The sequence below is a fragment of the Ammospiza nelsoni genome, chromosome Z (genome assembly GCF_027579445.1).
Source record: "Ammospiza nelsoni isolate bAmmNel1 chromosome Z, bAmmNel1.pri, whole genome shotgun sequence".
NCBI lineage: Eukaryota > Metazoa > Chordata > Aves > Passeriformes > Passerellidae > Ammospiza > Ammospiza nelsoni.
In genome coordinates this window covers 61,237,637-61,256,757 of record NC_080669.1, presented here as the reverse complement: position 1 = coordinate 61,256,757, position 19,121 = coordinate 61,237,637, and the positions used below count along the sequence as shown (strand labels likewise).

The window sequence follows — 19,121 nt, the reverse complement described above, 5'->3', positions numbered from 1 at the left end:
TAATTTTGTACTTTCCCTTTTAGGAGAGAGAAACTAGCTCCTTTAGTGAATATATATGTAGAGCCAGTTTTCTTCCCTAATTTTTTCTAAGCTGTGTTAAAAAGAGGCTATTATGGATGAGAGCTTGATAGTTCAGCCTGAAAAATACATTTAAAATGCCCTTAAGTATCTTGATTATGCCTGCAACTGTTAATAGCAATTCTTTAGCAATTATAATGGGAAATAGATGTATTTTTTTGTAAGGAATTTTCAAAAATTTTTGGACAAATAATAGCATTAAGAAAAGGTCTGCACATAGTTGATCTTAAATATCCGTTGTTTCTTGGTTATGTTTTGTATATTTATTTGTTGTGGTATGTACTTGTTGTTCTAACATTGTTTTAATCCTCTGTATGTAAAATTTGTGTGCGGTAATGTTAAACCTGAAGGAAGAAGCTTGGTTGCCAAGAGATAATTAAGTAAATATGTTTTTTTCAGATACCTTTTGATACATAATCCTACGGAACAAGAGCGATTTTCAGTGGTTTCCGTCAATGTGAATTCACCCAAAGTTAAATTATTGTCTCCTTTGGGAAAACCTGTAAATGTCCAGATTAGTGCTGTGTGGGATGGAGCAACTACAGTATCGCATGAAGCTTATCAGGTACCCTACTTAAGTAAAAAGCATTAAAATATGGTTTTTTATATATGCTGTAGCTTCATAGTTGAAGAAAATGGAAAGTGTACTTCATATATTGGCAACTCTATTCTCTGTAGACTGTACTATTAATTCAGTAATTTTAAATTAAAAAAACCCCAACAAATAAAACCCAAAACAGCAACAAAAGCCCCCTAAAATTCAACATACATGTGTTTAGCATTAATGTTTCTTAAACTGATAAGCTGTTAAAATTTTGTGATACAATTTACTACATTTAAAGGATCAGTTTCAGCTGCATGACTGGAAAATACTGGATGTGTGTCTTTTTCCCTCACTTTCTCAACTGAGCTTCTTCTTCCTTCAAGTGCCATTCTGTACACACAGTCACATACATCTGTATGTTCTCAAGCACTCCAGCTGGAACATGAAATGGCTTTTCTTGTAAATTAAATGGCTTAAGCATTTACATTTAGATGTCCTCTTCCCTTCCAAATACTTAAGCTGGACAGATATCTTCAAGCCCACCTCCTGTTTTTCGTTTGAAACAAAACTTCTAAGAATTTTTGAGTTGTACATCATTATAGAAGATTGTCCTCAATGATCACATCACACATTAGAAATTTATTTAATTACATTTTTAATAAAATTGTAATGGTGTATGACTGCAATAGTAACACCATATTGCTTTCAGGCTTATGTTTTGGTTCCTTTTGATGTAGGAACTTGGTTCATGATAATATTTCTGTGAAGCTAATTCAATAACTGTCTCTCAGTTGTGTTCCAAAGGGATAATTATTATGGGTAAACCTTGCTAAGAAACCCAACCCCACACACTTCCTTGCTCACTGACTCAGTGGGGTGGAGGAAAAAAATTGGATGGGCAATGGTGAGAAAGCTTGTGGGTAAAGCTGAAGCTGTGCACACAAGCAAAGCAAAGCAAGGAATTCATTCCCTGTGTCCCAAGGCCGGGGAGGTGGTCAGCCATCCCCATCAGAGCAGGGCTCCATCGCAGTGACTTGGGAAGACAAACATCATCACTCCAAACATCCCCCCCTTGCTTTTTCTTCTCACAGTTTTTATTGCTGAGCATCATGTCACATGATGGGTCTGGAATATCCCTCTGGTCAGCTGGAGTCAGCTGTCCTGCTGTGTCCCCTCCCAGCTCCTTGTGCACCCCCAGCCTCCTCCCTGGTGGAGCAGCAGAAAGGGCCCTGATGCTGCATAAGCCCTGCTCAGCTGTAGCTGAGATATTTATCTCTGTGTTATCAAAGTGGTTAATACTGAAACCAAGCACCAAAAGTTCTGCTATGAAGAAATTTAAGTTTATCCTAGCCAAAACCAGCACAATAATTAGTACTTTTATTGTTTGAAGAAGAGGAAGTGAAATTACTTGTCTGGACTTCAAATTCTAAACAAATTGCTTTGGAGATGTACCTTGTATGGTACTCTTCTATGCAGATTATAGCTCCCAAAAAAAGAGACTGAAAATGAGAGACTTGCTTTATACTTAGTTATTTAGTTCATGCATTTTTAAATTTAAATTTCAAAATCAAGTGATAAGTAGAGTCTGTGTGCACTTGATCCAGTACACATGCATCTACAATGAAAAGCAAATATACTCAGTACTGCATATCACAACTAACATTCTTAAGAAGATTCAACATTGTTACTGCATTAATAAAATGGTAATCTTGATGCAAATTAGTCATGCAGATATTTCTGTTTATTAATTCTTCATATTTATTTATGGACTATGGGAAAACTCAGCCATCCTATAATTATTCAAGCAAAAGTAGTTGCTCTGAACATAAATTCAGTATAAAAAGTTGATATTCCGCTATTTTTAGTAATGACTACTTATTTGCTCCCAACAGATGTCTTTTGTGGCACATCTGCCACCTCTTGGGATTGGAGTTTACCAGCTTCTGGAGGATGAGAGGTCAGAAGCAGTTTTAGCTGACTATAACATATATGTAAGGAATAGCAGACAGGAGAAGTCAGACAGAGTTTTCAAGATAAAAGAGATGCAGCATTCTGTGGATAATATAATTTTAGAAAATGCATACATGAAACTATGGTTTTCTGGAATGTCTGGATTACTGGAGGTATGTTATATTTTATTTCAAAACACTATATTTTACTTTTTTGTGGTGCTTTATGGAAACCTAACATGAATCTCTGTCCTTTTAGAAAATAAACAGCAAGGAAGAGGATAAAAGTCATCAAATGAAGGTGGAGTTTGCTTGGTATGGAACTACCAGTAACCGAGATAAAAGTGGAGCTTATCTCTTCTTACCAGATGGAGATGCCAAGGTAAACTTTCTGTTTGCAAAGAAATTCTAATCTTGAAGTACCTTAAAGTGTTTGGCAAATACAGATTGGAAGAGCTGGTTGTCCCCAAAACTGGAATAAAATCTGTATGGCTAGGCATAATGACATGGGCTATTGAAATGATTGGCAGAAGTTCATACTTCCTAACACTACATAAGAGTAAAAACACAGTAGGAATTTGAAAAATATGAAAATCTAGAGAATATTTATGATTCCCCCCTCAAAAAATTAAGATGCAATCCTTGCCAGAAATCCAGTGAGATGTGACCATTCATTATTGATGAAATAAGTTAATTTTTACTTTCTATGATGAAAATGTGTACTGATTCATTTCTACATCTTCACTTTTCTGAATTTTTTTTTAATTGTGAGTTTGTTGCTTCTGGTTCAGAGCTACTTTCTAAGCTGATATTGGCATACTTAATTAAGATACTGACTCCCAATAGGTGAATATAAAGACAGAATAGTAAGGAGCTATTCTGATTTAGTTCTCTAGGGTTGTCTGTATTTTAGCTGTGTAATTATTGGAGCGCAACAGCATACTCCTATTAGTTTTCAAATTGGAAATTGGGAAATGGCAGTGTTCTTACAGTGACTTCATTACCATATGGAGTCTACTACTTCCCTTTTGGAACTGCAAGGGTGATATTTCAGAAAGCAAAAGATAAAATAATGAACATTTATGAAGCTAGTTAGTTGCCACCATGTTTCTTCTGAGTTTCCCTTGTGTAAACTGAAGTTGCATACATAAGGCAAATGATGAGCTCTATGCTTCCCATTCCAGGAAATATACAAGAGTAATCATTCTACTTTTTTTGGCGGGAGGAAAAGATGTTTGGCTTTCTTTCTGTTTTCTTTTCCTATTTCCCCCTTTTATCTGTGTAAATCAATCTGAAAGGAAACAGAACAGGTTTTTTTTCTTTTAGCAATCTTTCCTAGAAGCACACCTTTTGAGGTCTGTGAATTTACAGGTTTAGTATATTTAGTCCCATAATAATTTACTTCAGATACGTTCATCAGGGTTTCCTTATCCTTCATTTTATATGCCATTTCATATTTCTTCTTTTTATTGTGTTTTTATCTGTGAATACTTGAACAATATCACTTAGGGCTTTTAATTTTTACCTTTCACTAGATGCGTGGTCACACTTTAATTTCATTTTATATTCTAATTCATCTTTGGCTTATTATTATTTAAAAATAATCACTAAATCTAGCAGTTATGTAATTTTAATTATACATTTAAGTAATTTGCTTTATGAAAATAATCTGGACAAATTGAGGTAGCAAAACATTACAGTTTAAACAGAAAAAAGTCTGTCACATGTCTGCAAGCACAATTAGAAACGAAAAATGAAATTACCTGCATTTTAAGTTAACATTAAAAGGGTGCTGTTCAACTTTTGTAACATTTTATACAATGAAAATGAAGTTGTTATACTTCTGAAAATTCTGCTTCAGTAATATTTTGCTTCACCATAAGACTCATTTGGCTTGCATTTTAATAACACTAATTAAATTGTCCTACTGGGAGTAACAGAGTAATTCTATAGTGGTTTCTAAACCAGTTGGAGTCAATGCTTTCTGTCTTAAAAGAAATGCCATCTGTTCAGGGTTCTTAGTGTAATGTGGATTGACTAACTCTCTCAGTCCATGTGTGAATTGGCAATAGGATAGATGGCAGGCAGTTTTCTTGATTTTTGGCTTGGTGTTTTATTGTTTTGATTTTTTTCTTACCTCGTTTACCCTATGTTTTTCAGCAAAAATTGCAAAGAATAATTGTTTTTTTTGTTGGACTATTTTCCTTTGGTGTATGAATAGTTATATGCTTTCTTTGCCATTGTTAACTGATTAATTTTATGTCTGATAAGTCTTTTATTTTCAGTTCTGCAATACTCAGACATTATTTTGATTTGTCTATTTTAATAATTTATCTAGCCATAGTGCTGACCTACAATGGTGCAAAGTCCAGAACAGAGGCACAGACTGGGGGCTCCATCCTGCAGGTCTAGAGAGATAGGACAGTCCCCCACCATGCCTTTGTTTTTCCTGCAAAGTCAAAACAGAAAGCAAGGCACCAGGGAAAAAGGCAGCATCTTAATTTTTTTAAATGGCAGTGAAGTGTTTGACTGATTGACAGTGTTAATGAAGGGATTTCCTTGGGCCTCACAATAAATATAAATAAAATGTCCTGTTTGTGAAGACAAAGCATGTTTTTTAATTCCTGTGACTTTGTGAAGAATGCCCAACTTGGTTTTTTGTGATCAGTGGGGAAAAAAACCTCACAGTATTCAATAAACTTTGAAACAGTTATATGTCTGTATTTTATCTGTATATCCAAGACAAGTCAACATGTGATGACTTCTTACTAGCCCTGCTTGGTATCAATAGGGAATAGAACAAGGCAGTTTTTTTCCAAAGCATCAGATGCTAAATGTTTGTGGGATCAATGTGAGTAGTTGATTTTTTTGTTTTACAAATAATCTTTTTGAGTATCAAAGTGATGGTTTTTGGTATACCCGGACTGGAAATTTTGAATCTCCCTCAGGCAGCTGGTTCTGTGATTCTGTGTATGTACTAGTTCCCACAGGTACTTAAGCACTAACAGAATATGTAAGAAAACAGATTTTTCTTTTTTCCCCTTGCAGGATCTCTAGTGCTAGAGCTGAAATACATGATATTATCTCAGTCTAACCTCAAACCCTGCCAAATAAGGGGCAACCTGCTATTGAGAAACACCTTTTCCTGCAGGCTTTGTCTTGTCATTTTTCTTTTTTAAAATTTTAGACCAATCCAGAACAAGTAATGTGTGGTTGAAAACTTTCCCCTTAGTTTTTTTGGCACCCAGACCAACAGTGTGCTGCACTACCAGAAGTTTCCTGGCCACTAAAACGGTTGGGAGTGCTTCACTTTTCTATAAGGGGAAAAGTTAATTGCCCATGCTTTGTGCCTCCAGGCTGCAATATACCATGCCGTTTTCTATACAAGCCAGTAAATATTTTGGTGAAGGTTTATCTCCAGTTATTTCCACCTTTGGCACCTGTTTTGATGTTAAGTATTTTAAAATACCTTAGGGATCTATTTGGTATTATTTTGTTCCAAGTATTCTCCCTTAAAATTCCTAGCTAGCTTCTCCCCAGTCCTCCTGCCCACTATCATTCCAAAAAAAAAAAAAGATTGTCTTATTTCTCTTGGAGTACAGAAACATGATTTCTGAACCCTTTGATCCACAGTTCTGTTGTCCTGTTTCTGAAAAATGCTGATTTCCAGGCTCAACAGAACCTTCTTCACTAGGCTGCTGGATCTTGTACAATGGAATTCATTCCCCTGGAGCTGAGAAGAACAGATATTACAGCAGCTATTTAGTTTAACTCTTTAGAAAGTGGAGTCTTCAGATTAGCCATTGGATATGAAAGCAACGTATTTTTATTCCAATTCAAGGTGTGAGTCATCACAGTGTACTTCATGCTGGAAGATCCTTTAGTCCATGATTGTTTACAAAGCAGATTTAACAATGGATTGAGACAAAGACTTTGTCAAATCAGTTTTGCAAATATCTGTCATCGTTTGTTCTTTCCACATTGCCTTAAACTTTCACATCAAAAGTACCTTTGTATTTCAGACCCAGGACCAGGATCCTTTCACAGACCTATGCATCTCACCAAGGATCTTTACAATGATACTAGAATAATTGCATATTCAATGCATAAAGATGTTTACCTGTTTAAAAGCAAAAGCCGGGTAATTAAAATGTTTTTCGTGAGGCAAACCTGGGGAATTATCTCTTTATAGGTTCTGAACTTCTGGTATTTCTCTTGGTAACTATCAAATAATCAAGTTCTAGGATTAGTGCTTTTCTAAGCACTAAATATGAATTTGAAGGCTCCCCTGTTCCATCACCGCCATGTTTTTACTTCATATTCCCCCGCTTGCCCAATAATCAGGGAACATCAGTTGTCCTTGAGAACTTGAGTATACATCATACTGCCACTCTTTCTATCAAAAAGAACTTGTCTGATCCCCAAAACTACATGGTACCATCTGCCTTTGTAAGCTACCTTCCTCTCTTGGGCCTTTTCTAGCATTATAACTGAATTGGAGGCTTGCAAACTCAATGCATGTCCTAGCAAAATTAAGAACTATTATTTTTAAAAAATTTATTAGTTTCAGGCAATATCTGCAAAACAACTGTTCCTTTTCCATCAGCCCATCTTTCTGTTTAGTTTGGAATAGTCTATTATAAGATAAGTTGCATTTATCTTCAGAAGAGGAGCTAATTTGGCTACATGTGCAGCCTGGAGCCTCAGGTGTATGAACTTAATATTTGTGGCAATATCCCAGAATCTGAGAGCTGATATATCCATCTCATTTCAGCTTTCTGTGTATTTTGATAGCTGTTGTCAATATCGTGCTCATGTTTTGTACTAAAAAACTGAATGGAAAAGAGTTCTTCCAAATATTTGGGTTTAGATTTTTTTTTTAATTTTTAATTTTTGAAATCACTTCAGGTAATTTTTTCTAGTAAGTGCACAGTGTTTTATATTCCTGTCACTCACTCAACATCTCTCCATTTTGCTGGCTAGCTCCAGCGAGAATGGAGCAAGAAATACTCTTAAAAACTACACAAGACCATAAGATCTGTGTTACTTTGATAACAGAACATAGCTGGCAGTCTGTTGTCTGTGCAAGTGACATTCTCCTAGGTCACAGGTCATTGGCTTCTCCTGATGACCTCTGGTTTCTCAGTTCCTTTCTGAGTTCCTTTAGGTGGTGTTTCAGTCTGTCTTTACTAGCTTGAGTATCTTCATGTTGCTCTGCCCTGCAGGGAGGATTTTGAAGGGTTTGATTACTCCACCATTTGGTTTGTCATCCAGTTCCTCCTCTGTGGGATTTTTAACTTCTAGAAGCCAGGTAGTCACCAATTAAATTAGTTTGTCTTCTCTGCTTATATGTGATGGAAAAGCAAATATCAGTCTCTTCTGCCAGAAGGGGAGAATTCAGGCTACAGTTATGGATATTGTCAGTTTTCCGTGGAATTAAGAGGTTCTAACCTAAGATCTGGTGTTCAAATTTCTTTCATCTCAGTGTATTAGCTCATCTGTCTAACACGCCCCCTGAATGCCATAATCCTTCTGTATTTCTCACCTAGCAAATGGATTTTGCATAACAGATGACATTTGTGTGTCTTATTCACAAGATGAGATCCTATGGAAGTATTCCATAATTTTTTCATGTAGACTATCAAGAAGTCTAAAACACTATTTTGAGGTTTTTTATTGACTAACTAGATAAGATTTTCAGTGGGGAAAAGTCTTTTCTCCCTAAACCAAACAATCTTCTCAAAGCATAAATAACTGTGATTTCTCTTCCAAACTCCTATACAAAATATTCCTGCAGTTGATAACTGCAGAGTTGCCTCTTGTACCTCTGGTAAAGCTTTTACTGAAGAGTATTCTGCAGCTCTAAGAATAGGTACGTAAATACAAAAGGCGGGCTTTTTGCCCCCAAAGTCCCTTTCAGTTTTTTCTTTTATACAATACTTCTTGAAATCTTCCCTGTTATACATACAGTTATATGCTCAAAGAATATTGGATATTTACCTGTACTTTCTCTTCTCTAGTTTATTTTGTCTGTATGTATGTGAGCTTGATCTCTGCTCTTCCTCAAGCTGCATCTGTTCTTTGGTGTCATTGCTTCAACAAAGACCATGCTCTGTCCTTGTGGCCTTGCTATATACAGAAAGAAGACAGACACCCTCTGAGAGCTTTCTGCCTAGATCCCTCTGAATAATGTGTTTTTCAAGCAGTTGGGATGTGTTTTTTGTGAGTGAAGTCTTTATTTAAAACTGTTTCCCTGTTGAAGTAGTTGCATGTGTTGAGTTTTCATTTTTCGCTTGTACACTCTCACTATTTAATTAATTTTTACTTTTGCAGCCATCCATTTATTTCAATCTGGGGATGAAACACACAGTTGGGATCAATTTTTCTTTTTTTAAAGTCACTGTTTGCCTAGCCAAGACTCTAAATACTGTGACTGCATGGAAAAATAATTTTCTTCATCTCTTTGGTTTGTTGTGAATATGCAAAATTTGTCCTAGTCTATGGGAGCCATGAGTAGTAAGCCACTGTCCTTATTGACATTTCATAATGATTCCCAGCCCTACCCTGCATTCCAGAGAGCTCCTCTGACAACTCTGTCTGCTTCTGATGAAGAAAAATCTTCCTCTTCTGTTTTCAAGTTATATGCAATCTGATCTACACAGCAGAGTAGGGGAGGCTTTCCTTGTCCAATGTGTACCACTGATGGAGGTATTCGAACCACCTGCCCCAAATTTTGAAAGTAAAGTATTTAATTGATGGTTAGCAGTTATAATTTTTCTAGCAAAAGAGCTCAATCCAGATGCAATATCAATACATTCATGTGCTTGTCTGTAGACTTGTATCGCTTAATCCTCCTAAAATACTTGTGAGATGTGTAATGAGACTTAAACCTAATTTTAGCTGAAGAAAATAAAGGACTCTGAAGAGAAGTTACTGAGTTTCAGATTAGGAATAAATTTTAATCTCCAGTGTTTTAGATCTAGAATGGTTTAAAAACTCCACTATTTTAATATTTATTAAATGCTTTAATTTATTGACACTGTATTTATGAAAAACTTCCAAAATACTCACTCTGAGTTTCTGTTTTCTTTTTGTAGCCTTATATTTTTACAGACCCACCTCCCATAAGAGTTGCTCATGGAATGATTTTCTCAGAAGTTGTTTGTTTTTTTCACCACGTGACACATACCATGCGGCTGTATAAAGTCCAGGGTAAGAGCTGTGAAATTCTGTCTCTCTTGGCAGTTATTTTACATCACAATGATCTTGGATCCTACCTGCCTTTTTAATGTTTAAATTCACCTCTGCACTAGTGCAGAGTTCATGAGACTGAGGTTGTATTGACTCCAATACACTTTGCTCTGTGCACTGTGATTTCTCTCTGAGTATCACGCTAGACATTAAGCTGTTATACTTAAACTCAACTGATTTGTTAGAAATACCTCTCCAGACTTCACTGACTCATCTGAATGCTGTAACTAGCCACACATTCTGAAATACCTTGGAGAGAATTAAGAACATAGTTTCTTTCATAGTTTCTCATTTACTGATGGAAGTACAATATGTATCAGTGACCTTAATAGAGAAGTCTGGTTTTCTTCATAACTTTCGGCTTTAGTTATATATTACCTCCCTCTGTGTGTCCTTTTTCTGCTTGGGAGAGCTCATGACAGAATTTTCTCTGTCTGTTGATAGGCACCAGCACCAAACATCAACTTTTTGGCTCTTAGGACATAACATCAAACCAGTTTTCCTTTGTTTCCTTCAGATTTCTTTTTAAGTTGCTTGTTTCTCTACTGTTCGCTTACTGATTTCCAAAGAAATTCTAAGTAAACGGTAATTTTGGAAACTCTCTACCCTTCCAAACTTGATAGAATTGGCCACTGAAAAATGTAAAAGAGGGAGGAAATCATGGTGTGATTGTATACAATTATTTTCATATGGTAACTCAAGTTAACATGCTTAAGTGTATCTTCCTATAATTAAGAAACATACATTCATTATTTATATTTACTGGAATTATTCTGAAATAAAGAGGCAGTGATTAATGTTTTCAGTTGAAAGAACTTACATGTTTTGTATTACCAACTTTACTGTAGGAGTCAAAATTGTCTTCATGTTTTTTAAAATCCTATTTATCATATTTAATTATTTTTCCTAAACAACTTCTAAAAAAAAGTTATCAGTGGTTTGAAAGTCTTGCTTGCTCTTCTCCTTCTTTCTTTTAGGTTTCAAAAATAGTAATGACATCATCTATTTGATTTTTTTTTGTTTTTTGTTTTAGTTCTAGTGTATTTTGATCTAGAAATAAAATTGATTCAGATGCTTCATTTTTGAGACATATGTACATTGAAGTGTGAAGTTGCTGGAATTTATACATATGCCAAAAGCTCACCAGAACTCAGTTCCCCAGCTGATAAGTAATTCTGGCTCAAACATTAACTCCTTAGGTACACAAGCCAAGAGTTTGCATTCATTGTGAACATCCTAAGGAAACACAACTGATATTCAAGACTCTATATATATATGTAGCTTATATACTTGTTTTATGTGACAAATAGTTAAAATCGTCTTATGATGAAAAAAGATACTTTGATATCAAGAGGTGCCAGGTTGCCAAGAATGTGGAAAAAAATTATGTTCCTCTGTGAGTTTTAGTAAATTAGAATTCTCAGCAAGGGAAAAAACCTGAAAAGCCCTTTTTTGTTGTTGTTTTTGTTGGGTTTTTTTGTTTTGTTTTTTTTTTGGTTAGGGAGAGGTTGCTATTTTAAAGTGTTTTTTTCTGTAGTGCTCCTTTTTCTTTAATTTGCTACTAAATACCTGCTAGAAGTATTTCAGTTCACAGAAAATGAGTTGTCAGTGAAAATCACTTGCTTGCCAATTCCTAACGGTTAAATTTATCTTTCCTTGTGAGTGTACTGTCCACATTTTTCCTTTGGTTTTTCTGACAATTCATCACAATGTAATGTGTACATGGGTAAGTCCTGTGCCATGCTTCTACTTTGACAAGAAAAAATTATGCAAAATATATTTTATATATTGTATATTTGCTCTTTGGCGTGTTTTTATTTAAATTTCTTTAAGTGTTCTTCAAAGGTTAAAATTTGGTAGCTTTGCATCATTGTTTTGCTGAGCTCTATTTCCTTGGCTTTGTAATTGATAGTTATTTGTTATATTTATTAGTTATTTACATAGCATTACTTCAATTGAAATAAGATATTTTGAAGTCTTACTAGATATGTACAGTAACAAAGCATGTGGGAAAAAATCACTATGTGTAAAAATGCATTTTGATTTCAGATCAGGATCTCATCTCCTGTTGTAACCTACCTCCTTACCAAGACTGATTGTGTGGCTAATCCAGCTGTTGGATAGTACTCCCAACTCCTAAATCTTCAGCAATTTTGGAGAAAATAGCTTTTACCACTTTTGGCTTTAAAATTCTGTTGATTTTGGGCAGAATACCCTGGGTTGACAACTCTGTTCAGTAATTAACCACTGAGTGATTTTTAAGTTCTGCTGCCATTGGCATCTGTTTTTGATATTAGCATGATTTGGTTAATCTTTTTATCAGAAACTTGTCATAGTTTATTCTCTTCATAGTGGTATTTTTATGTACTCTCAAATTATGCAGTACAAAAATGATGACAGTCTAAACTAGATTACTGTATTCTTCTTCAAGGTACTCGTGCTTTTAAATATTTGGGAAAAATACATGAAATATTGGGAAAATCTATTACTGGGAGTATCAAAAGTGGAGCATAAAAATCCACATTTTCCAGACTAGGTTTGGGAAAATAGAACTAATTAGCTGAACCAAGTGTTTTTCATTTAGCACTGAAGTTTAATAGCCATTGGTAAATGTTAACATTTTAACAGTTGCTGTACTTCTGCAGGTGGCATTTAGATTTTAAAATAGATGTGGAAACAAATACATATCTCTGTTCTGCTTGGTGCAATTCTTTTTGCAATCATTAGTCCCATTAGACTACAGAAAGGGTAAAGTGGTGGTGCTGAATGATGGTGTAATTCCACTCCAGACTGTGACTTGAACTGTTTGAAAAGGTCAGGTTATTATTAAAGGTATTTACTTTTCAGTACAAGGCACTGTAGGAAAAAAAAAATCTCACTGAAAAACTTCTCTGACTTGTCAGACACCTAATTCGTCTTTTAATAAATATGAAACTTTTCCCTGTCAACAAAATTTTGTGTCCTGCTTGTGGTTGTATCAGTTCAAATTTCTTAATACACTGTCCTTAAGGAAGATTCTCATTTGATTAAAGGAGCTGCTCAAAGTTTCCTGCTCAGTTGAACAGTTCTATCAAGAATCTAGTGACTTCATTCTTGTCTGGGAATGGAGATAGCTGCTTAAGAGTGCAGGGGAGAAGTGACTGACCAGGTGTTGCTCTAACATGTTTATTTAAAGACAGTTCTCAACAGCTGCCTGCTGTTCCCTATTGGTTTGCTGGCACCCACAGTGGTTCTTACCGTGTATTGCTCCTATTCCCCTTCAGTGCTCTCTTTCAGACTGTCTGTTCAATTTGTACCAAATTAGAAATATTGCTCTATCATCTGTTGCATAACTGTCTTCCAGTATCTGGTTAGGTATAAGAGATCACTGTGTCCTGGGAGCACAGTCATTCTTATACATGTGCAATCACTTTTAGAGATTTTAAATGCATCCTTTTCATTTAGGTTTGGAAGGTCAGTCTCTTGAAGTTTCCAATATTGTGGACATAAGAGGAGAATATAATCGTGAACTTGCAATGAGAATTTCATCCGACATAAACAGTCAAAATAGATTCTATACTGATCTTAATGGATATCAGGTAATTACCATCTTTTAATTGTAAAAGCTTAGGGTGTCAGGTTTTGACTGTCTAAATGAAAAAGGCTTATATTAAACAAACTCTCATGTTAAAGTACACTAATCATTTAAAAGGAGAAATGCTTTTTAAAAATGTACCTGTTATAAAATTTGATATAGACCAGACTAAGAAGTAACTGTGTGCTAAGGAGTGCACTCCTTAACAGTGTTTAAGTAGTTTGTTGACTATTCCTTCAAGTTCTTTTTAAGAGAAGAGTTATATACAAGAAGTTATGACACGTCACCATGTAGTTAGTTGCTTGTATATATGCATGACTTCTTTTCCTCTGCATTGTTTATTTAGTTAAAACCCATTCGATAAAACAGTGTATAAGGACCACACCTAGTGAACAGCTGCTTACTGCTGTGTTGGAAATAAATGATGTATTTTTTGAGATGTATAATGCTTTTTCTATTGGTAATACATCTGAGGAAAAGGCTATTGTCTTAACATGAACTGTGCAGCACACAGAAAAGAGAGAAAAATTGGTTTTCCTTACCTTCCTTTCTTGCTAAAAACAGTTTTGCAAATACAGGGAGACTATGACTCCTGAATAAAAGACTACTGGATTTCCAGTTACTGTACTACTGCATTTTGCTGGAGACTGTGAATATTTAAACATTAAAATCATTTTAATACTACTACTCATTTGTCATGTACCATTCAAGAATTTCAACAGCACTTCAATAAGTGCTCATTATAAACCAACAATTCCTTTTTTGCTACCTTAAATCTATTCACTGCTTGCTCTCTAGAGGAGAAATTTTTTTCTCTCATTTTATAACTGTGATTATGCCTTTTTATAGGTTCCCTTTTTGTAGGTTCCCTTAATGAATCTTTCACATTTTTTCTTAATATTGTTTGATCTAAAAGTACACTGAAGCTACCATTTCCAAGGTGGTAGTTTTAGCCACAAATCTCAAAAAGGCTAAATAATACAGTTGAGTGAATACTTTTGTGACAGCTGTTCTTCCAAAGCACATGGGATAAATGTTTGAAATGTCTTTGAAATTTAATAGCATAAAAAGAATGCATGTTTTTGAAGTTTGTGTTCATATTGCAGATCCAGCCTAGACAGACGATGAGCAAGTTGCCTATTCAAGCAAATATCTATCCTATGACTACCATGGCTTACATCCAAGATGTTGGTGCTCGTTTGACACTTCATTCAGCTCAGTCTCTAGGTGTTGCAAGCTTGAAAAATGGTAAATATAAGATGAAAGATATGACAAAGATCTCTCCTTCATGATATTCTAAAATAGTTAATTTGGGGATTACTATACTTACCTCCAAGCATTTGAAGAGAGGAAATAAGTTTCTCCACCTCTGACAAGTTTTAGAGTATATCCATTACAGAGGAGGAAGAGGTTGGTCCCACATGAGATCCTGTCACCTTCAATGAAATATCTCTCTCAAACTAGAGGCAGAGGAAAAAGATTGCAAAAGACAGAAGGAGCAATAAATTGTCAGAACCTGCTATTTTTCACCCAAGAACTCTGGTGGAATGAAATAACAGAACTGAAGAGTTTATTCTTTTTCATACTGCCCTGGTAGGAGAGGACTTAAAAAGGATGCTGATCATGTTTTTTGTTCTGTTTGTTTGCTTTAGTGTAGACAGCACTAGTCTTAAGGTATGTACAGCACAGCCTAACTTCCCTGTCAAGGAAAAACAACAGCAGCTTTTTTGAAGATTAGTGTTAGTGAAATAAAGGATAAATATGACCCTGGGTAAGAGTGAACATACTTCTGAAGCAAAATGATACCTCACAAATTTAATGGAGTAGTTTGACAGAGGTGATGAATATGTTGACAAGAAAAATCAATTCATATTAAGAATTCCAAAAGAGACACAGTCTTGCTCCTTGGAGCAGAACAGGGTACGATGAATGGCCTGGAGGACTGGAAACAGAGGTCAGTTATTCATTCTATCAGAATGGGGGAGGTATTCAAATAAAGCTAGAGGTAGTGGGCAAAATAAGGTACATAGTTTATAACCTAATATGCATAATTTCTTGCTGTAATATATGTTGTCAATTTAAATTTATATGGATTTGGACAATAATGGAATGAATACTCAGAAAAGAAAGAGTCCATCAGAAACTGCACCAAAACCTACTAGACAGTTTCTTTTAAGAAAAATGTCATAAATACTCTGTTCTTCCAAAAGGTGAATACCATGCTGGATTGGTGGCAGCATTATCAGACCTAATTCACTTTAGGGCAAGAAATTAACACTGACCTAAACCATGGTGGAAAATACCAGCCTTCTTTTCCAAGTCTACCAGATACAAGACCCAAACTACATTTTTTCATGCCTCCCCTTGCTGGAAACCCACTCCTATTGGCCTGATTCTGTGAATGACCCTGACACCGCTGATGTTGTTAAGCACTCATTAAATGGGTATTGGAGACTTAATTAGTCTGCAGAGGCTCTGTTACCTGATAATAGTGTCTGTATTTGTTTAACAATCTTAGTCTCTGCATCACAAGATAATGCACCATCTAAATCCGCAGACACTCCCACTCTCTGCCATTAAATTGGGGAAGTTAAGGCTAGCACTGTTCCACATTTTTCAGTGAAGCATCAGGGAGAAACTGTCCTTCTGTGAGCACTTGTTTCAAATCTGTCAGAGGACATAATGGGCCTTTCACCTACTCCAGTTAAATAAAAGAGCAACAGATATATTCCATACTTGACATGACACTGATTTCTTGACTGTTTCACTCTTTGACAAATTGTATTATGTAATTTAAGATACACCAACGTGAAATATTTACTCTGTGCCCACTAAGAAAAAATGGAGAATTAATTAATCTGATTTGTTATCATTAAGTAATATTTCATTAAGTTACTAAATTGGCTACCTTGTCTTGAAGGCATGTTAGATTCCTCAAAAAAGAACAGAAGTGAAGTTGAAGTTTCAGAGGTTACAGAGTATCATATGCTTCATGACTTTTTTTCTGAAGGTCTTTGAGGAACTCAGAGAGATCATGGAAGAAAATTTAAAAATCTTACAGTTTAGGCAAGCAAACCTCAGTAGCTGTGTGCCTGTGTGTCAGACAGGTGTGTCTCAAGGCATGACCCACCATCTGAAAGTTACATGTGCAGTACTTTAGTTCAAAATAGCAGGCTCTTTCTTACTCATTGTCAGCTGATTTCTGTCCTGGATAGACGAAATCTGTTTGTACTTGAGGGAAGGGAGGAACAAGTATTTGAGAAAATCAGGTAAGTGTTTGTAGAACACTAAAGTATAAAAAAGACTGCCTTAGTAAGCAGCCTTTTCTAGCAGCTTAAATTGTGATGTTCTTATTCAGGATACAAGCACCTCAGTCTTCCAGTTTTATTTAGAAAATATGTATACTTGTTTGAAGATTCAGTGTGCAGAAAACATAAAAGCCTTAATTACGTGCCCCAGTCTGGTTATATATTCTTGATATAGAGACTTGAAAAATAGTGAACTTCACTGTCCGGGTTATATATAATTTAACATCAAGCTTAAAGAGCTATTTTGAGTGGCTGTACTGCAGTTCAGTATAAACTCAGAATTTCATGGTCAGTGCTTATCCAGTGCAAAGTTCTTTCCTATTCCCACAAGTGAATTTTTCTGTACAAGAAGTGATTGTGAGTATTTATATACTCCTGTTGGTACCTTTTTTCCTTCTGGTTCAAATGTGAAACAAAAGAATGGAGTACAAAGTGAAGATAGTTCCTCTCCAGAAGGTATCTCCTACTTGGGAGTGATTCTTATGTTGGATGTTTGATTACCAAGTATCCTTGTTGCAAACAGTAGTTAATAGTAATGATTTTTCATATTAAACTTTTACATAAACTCTGAAAGTAAAAACTTCTGGACATTCTGCAGAAAAGCTTGTGACAATTTTTCGAAGGTTATAAACAGCCACAGTCTAGTGGTATTAACTGTTTTTATAATCAGCTGTGATGATATTGATCAGCCCTAGCTCTTCCAAGCTCAAGAGAAATATTATAATTTTTTTTAAAATAAGTTAAATTTTATGGCAGGTTATTTATGTTAAATAGAACCCTTACTTGTTCTTGATACCAGTGTAATGCTCATGTTGCTGTTTCAGGTCAGCTGGAAGTGATCATGGATCGTCGGCTTATGCAGGATGACAACCGTGGCCTTGGACAAGGTGTTCAAGATAATAAGATTACAGCTAATGTCTTCCGACTGCTGTTGGAAAGAAGACATGGAACAGATGTGGTAGGATTCACTGTCTGGAATTTTTATGCCAAATAAGATGTAAATATTAATTTCTGTTGCAGCAGTGAGGAACTCAGTACAGAAATTAGTATCCATGAGCTGTAGAACTAAGGAAGTGTCGCTTCCAAGGGAGTTTTGTCATCTTACTTTCATATTCTGATAGTAAAGACTCCATCTCTCACTATTCCTGCAGTGCTTAGGTCCACACTCACGCTTCAACATATGAGTGGGGGGTACCATTGTGGAAGTCTCTTTTTTCTTTTTAAATTACTTTTTTACTGAACAACGTTTAAAAGGCTGCTAATCCGTGTGGGTTCTGCTTCTTAACAATGTTAACTGAGTCTAAACACAGGTTGACAAATAATTTCAGTTGAAGGGGTAGAAAGAGAAAACATCTTATAAATATAATTTTCTTAGAGAATAAGATTCATGTGGAAATATTTAGATGCCAGACATAAATACTTTTTGAGTTCATTATGTTTCTTGGGAAGGCGAGACCATTTCATTGTGTTGTTTTATTTGCGTGTATCTTACTTTGCCTTTTTGTGTCCTAGTCTTTTGAATAACCTCAATTTTCTTTCCACTCTTTATATTTTCTCTTTTTTTTCTAAAATCAATTTTGAGAAGGACAAAATCAGAAGTACATCTTCATACTGAAGAAGAATCATGATGACAGCACTGAGTGCATTTTAAAACCATTGCACAGCTAAAGATGAGAGGTTGTATACCAAGCTCCTAATGAATATGCAGATAAATTGGAATTAATTCTGGTTTATAATGGCTATCATTAACCACTGTGAGAGGATGATAATATCAAGCTTAAAGCTAATTTTCACGATTTAATGATTGACAGTGGAGTTCTTTTCAGGTTGTACATGTCATTATGATTTTCTAGTAACTCATCATGTATAATGCAGGCTGCATATTAACTGCATTTATCAGTATGATGTGCAGCTACCCAAGCTAACCTGAGGTCAGCAGCAAGAAGAGCAGCTGTGAGAGCAAGAAGCATTGCACAGGTTACTCCATCCTTGCAAGAGGAAACCTGCAGAGGGATCTATATTGCCACCCAAAAGTTCCTTAGTACCCAGAGTAATTTGTGTTGCGTTAAATTAGAATGTAAGTAAGAATTATTGGACATGCAAATCTACGTTTACATTAGAAAATAATTTGAAACAAAAGAAGCAGATCAAATCAGTTAGTGCCATAGTGCTTGTAGTGACATTGTGTGCAGTCTTGGTGCTTTCTGCAGAACCATAAAACAACTTGGTAAAAGGCACCTCTGGAACACTTCCAGTCCAGTCCCTGCTCAATGCAGTCTATTTTTCTGTCACAACAGACATAAAAGTTTAGTCATCCATTCTGACCATGATCAAGATGTGATGGGCTAGGGAATGTTTGGTGCCATACCTCCAGGGGAGCTCCCTGTTTACTTCCTTCTACAAGGAAACTGGTCCGT

General features: G+C 35.5%; 1 protein-coding gene across 1 annotated transcript in view; it reads left to right on the top strand.

Moving 5' to 3' along the window:
* MAN2A1 (mannosidase alpha class 2A member 1) overlaps window positions 1–19,121 on the top strand; it is a 107,570-nt gene that overhangs the window by 69,140 nt on the left and 19,309 nt on the right. Inside the window, exons 13-19 of the mRNA XM_059492214.1 lie at window positions 478–643; window positions 2,515–2,745; window positions 2,831–2,953; window positions 9,669–9,783; window positions 13,267–13,400; window positions 14,503–14,644; window positions 17,529–17,662. Of these exons, the coding sequence (XP_059348197.1) occupies window positions 478–643; window positions 2,515–2,745; window positions 2,831–2,953; window positions 9,669–9,783; window positions 13,267–13,400; window positions 14,503–14,644; window positions 17,529–17,662 (1,045 nt within the window). The remainder of the gene's footprint in view (window positions 1–477; window positions 644–2,514; window positions 2,746–2,830; window positions 2,954–9,668; window positions 9,784–13,266; window positions 13,401–14,502; window positions 14,645–17,528; window positions 17,663–19,121) is intronic.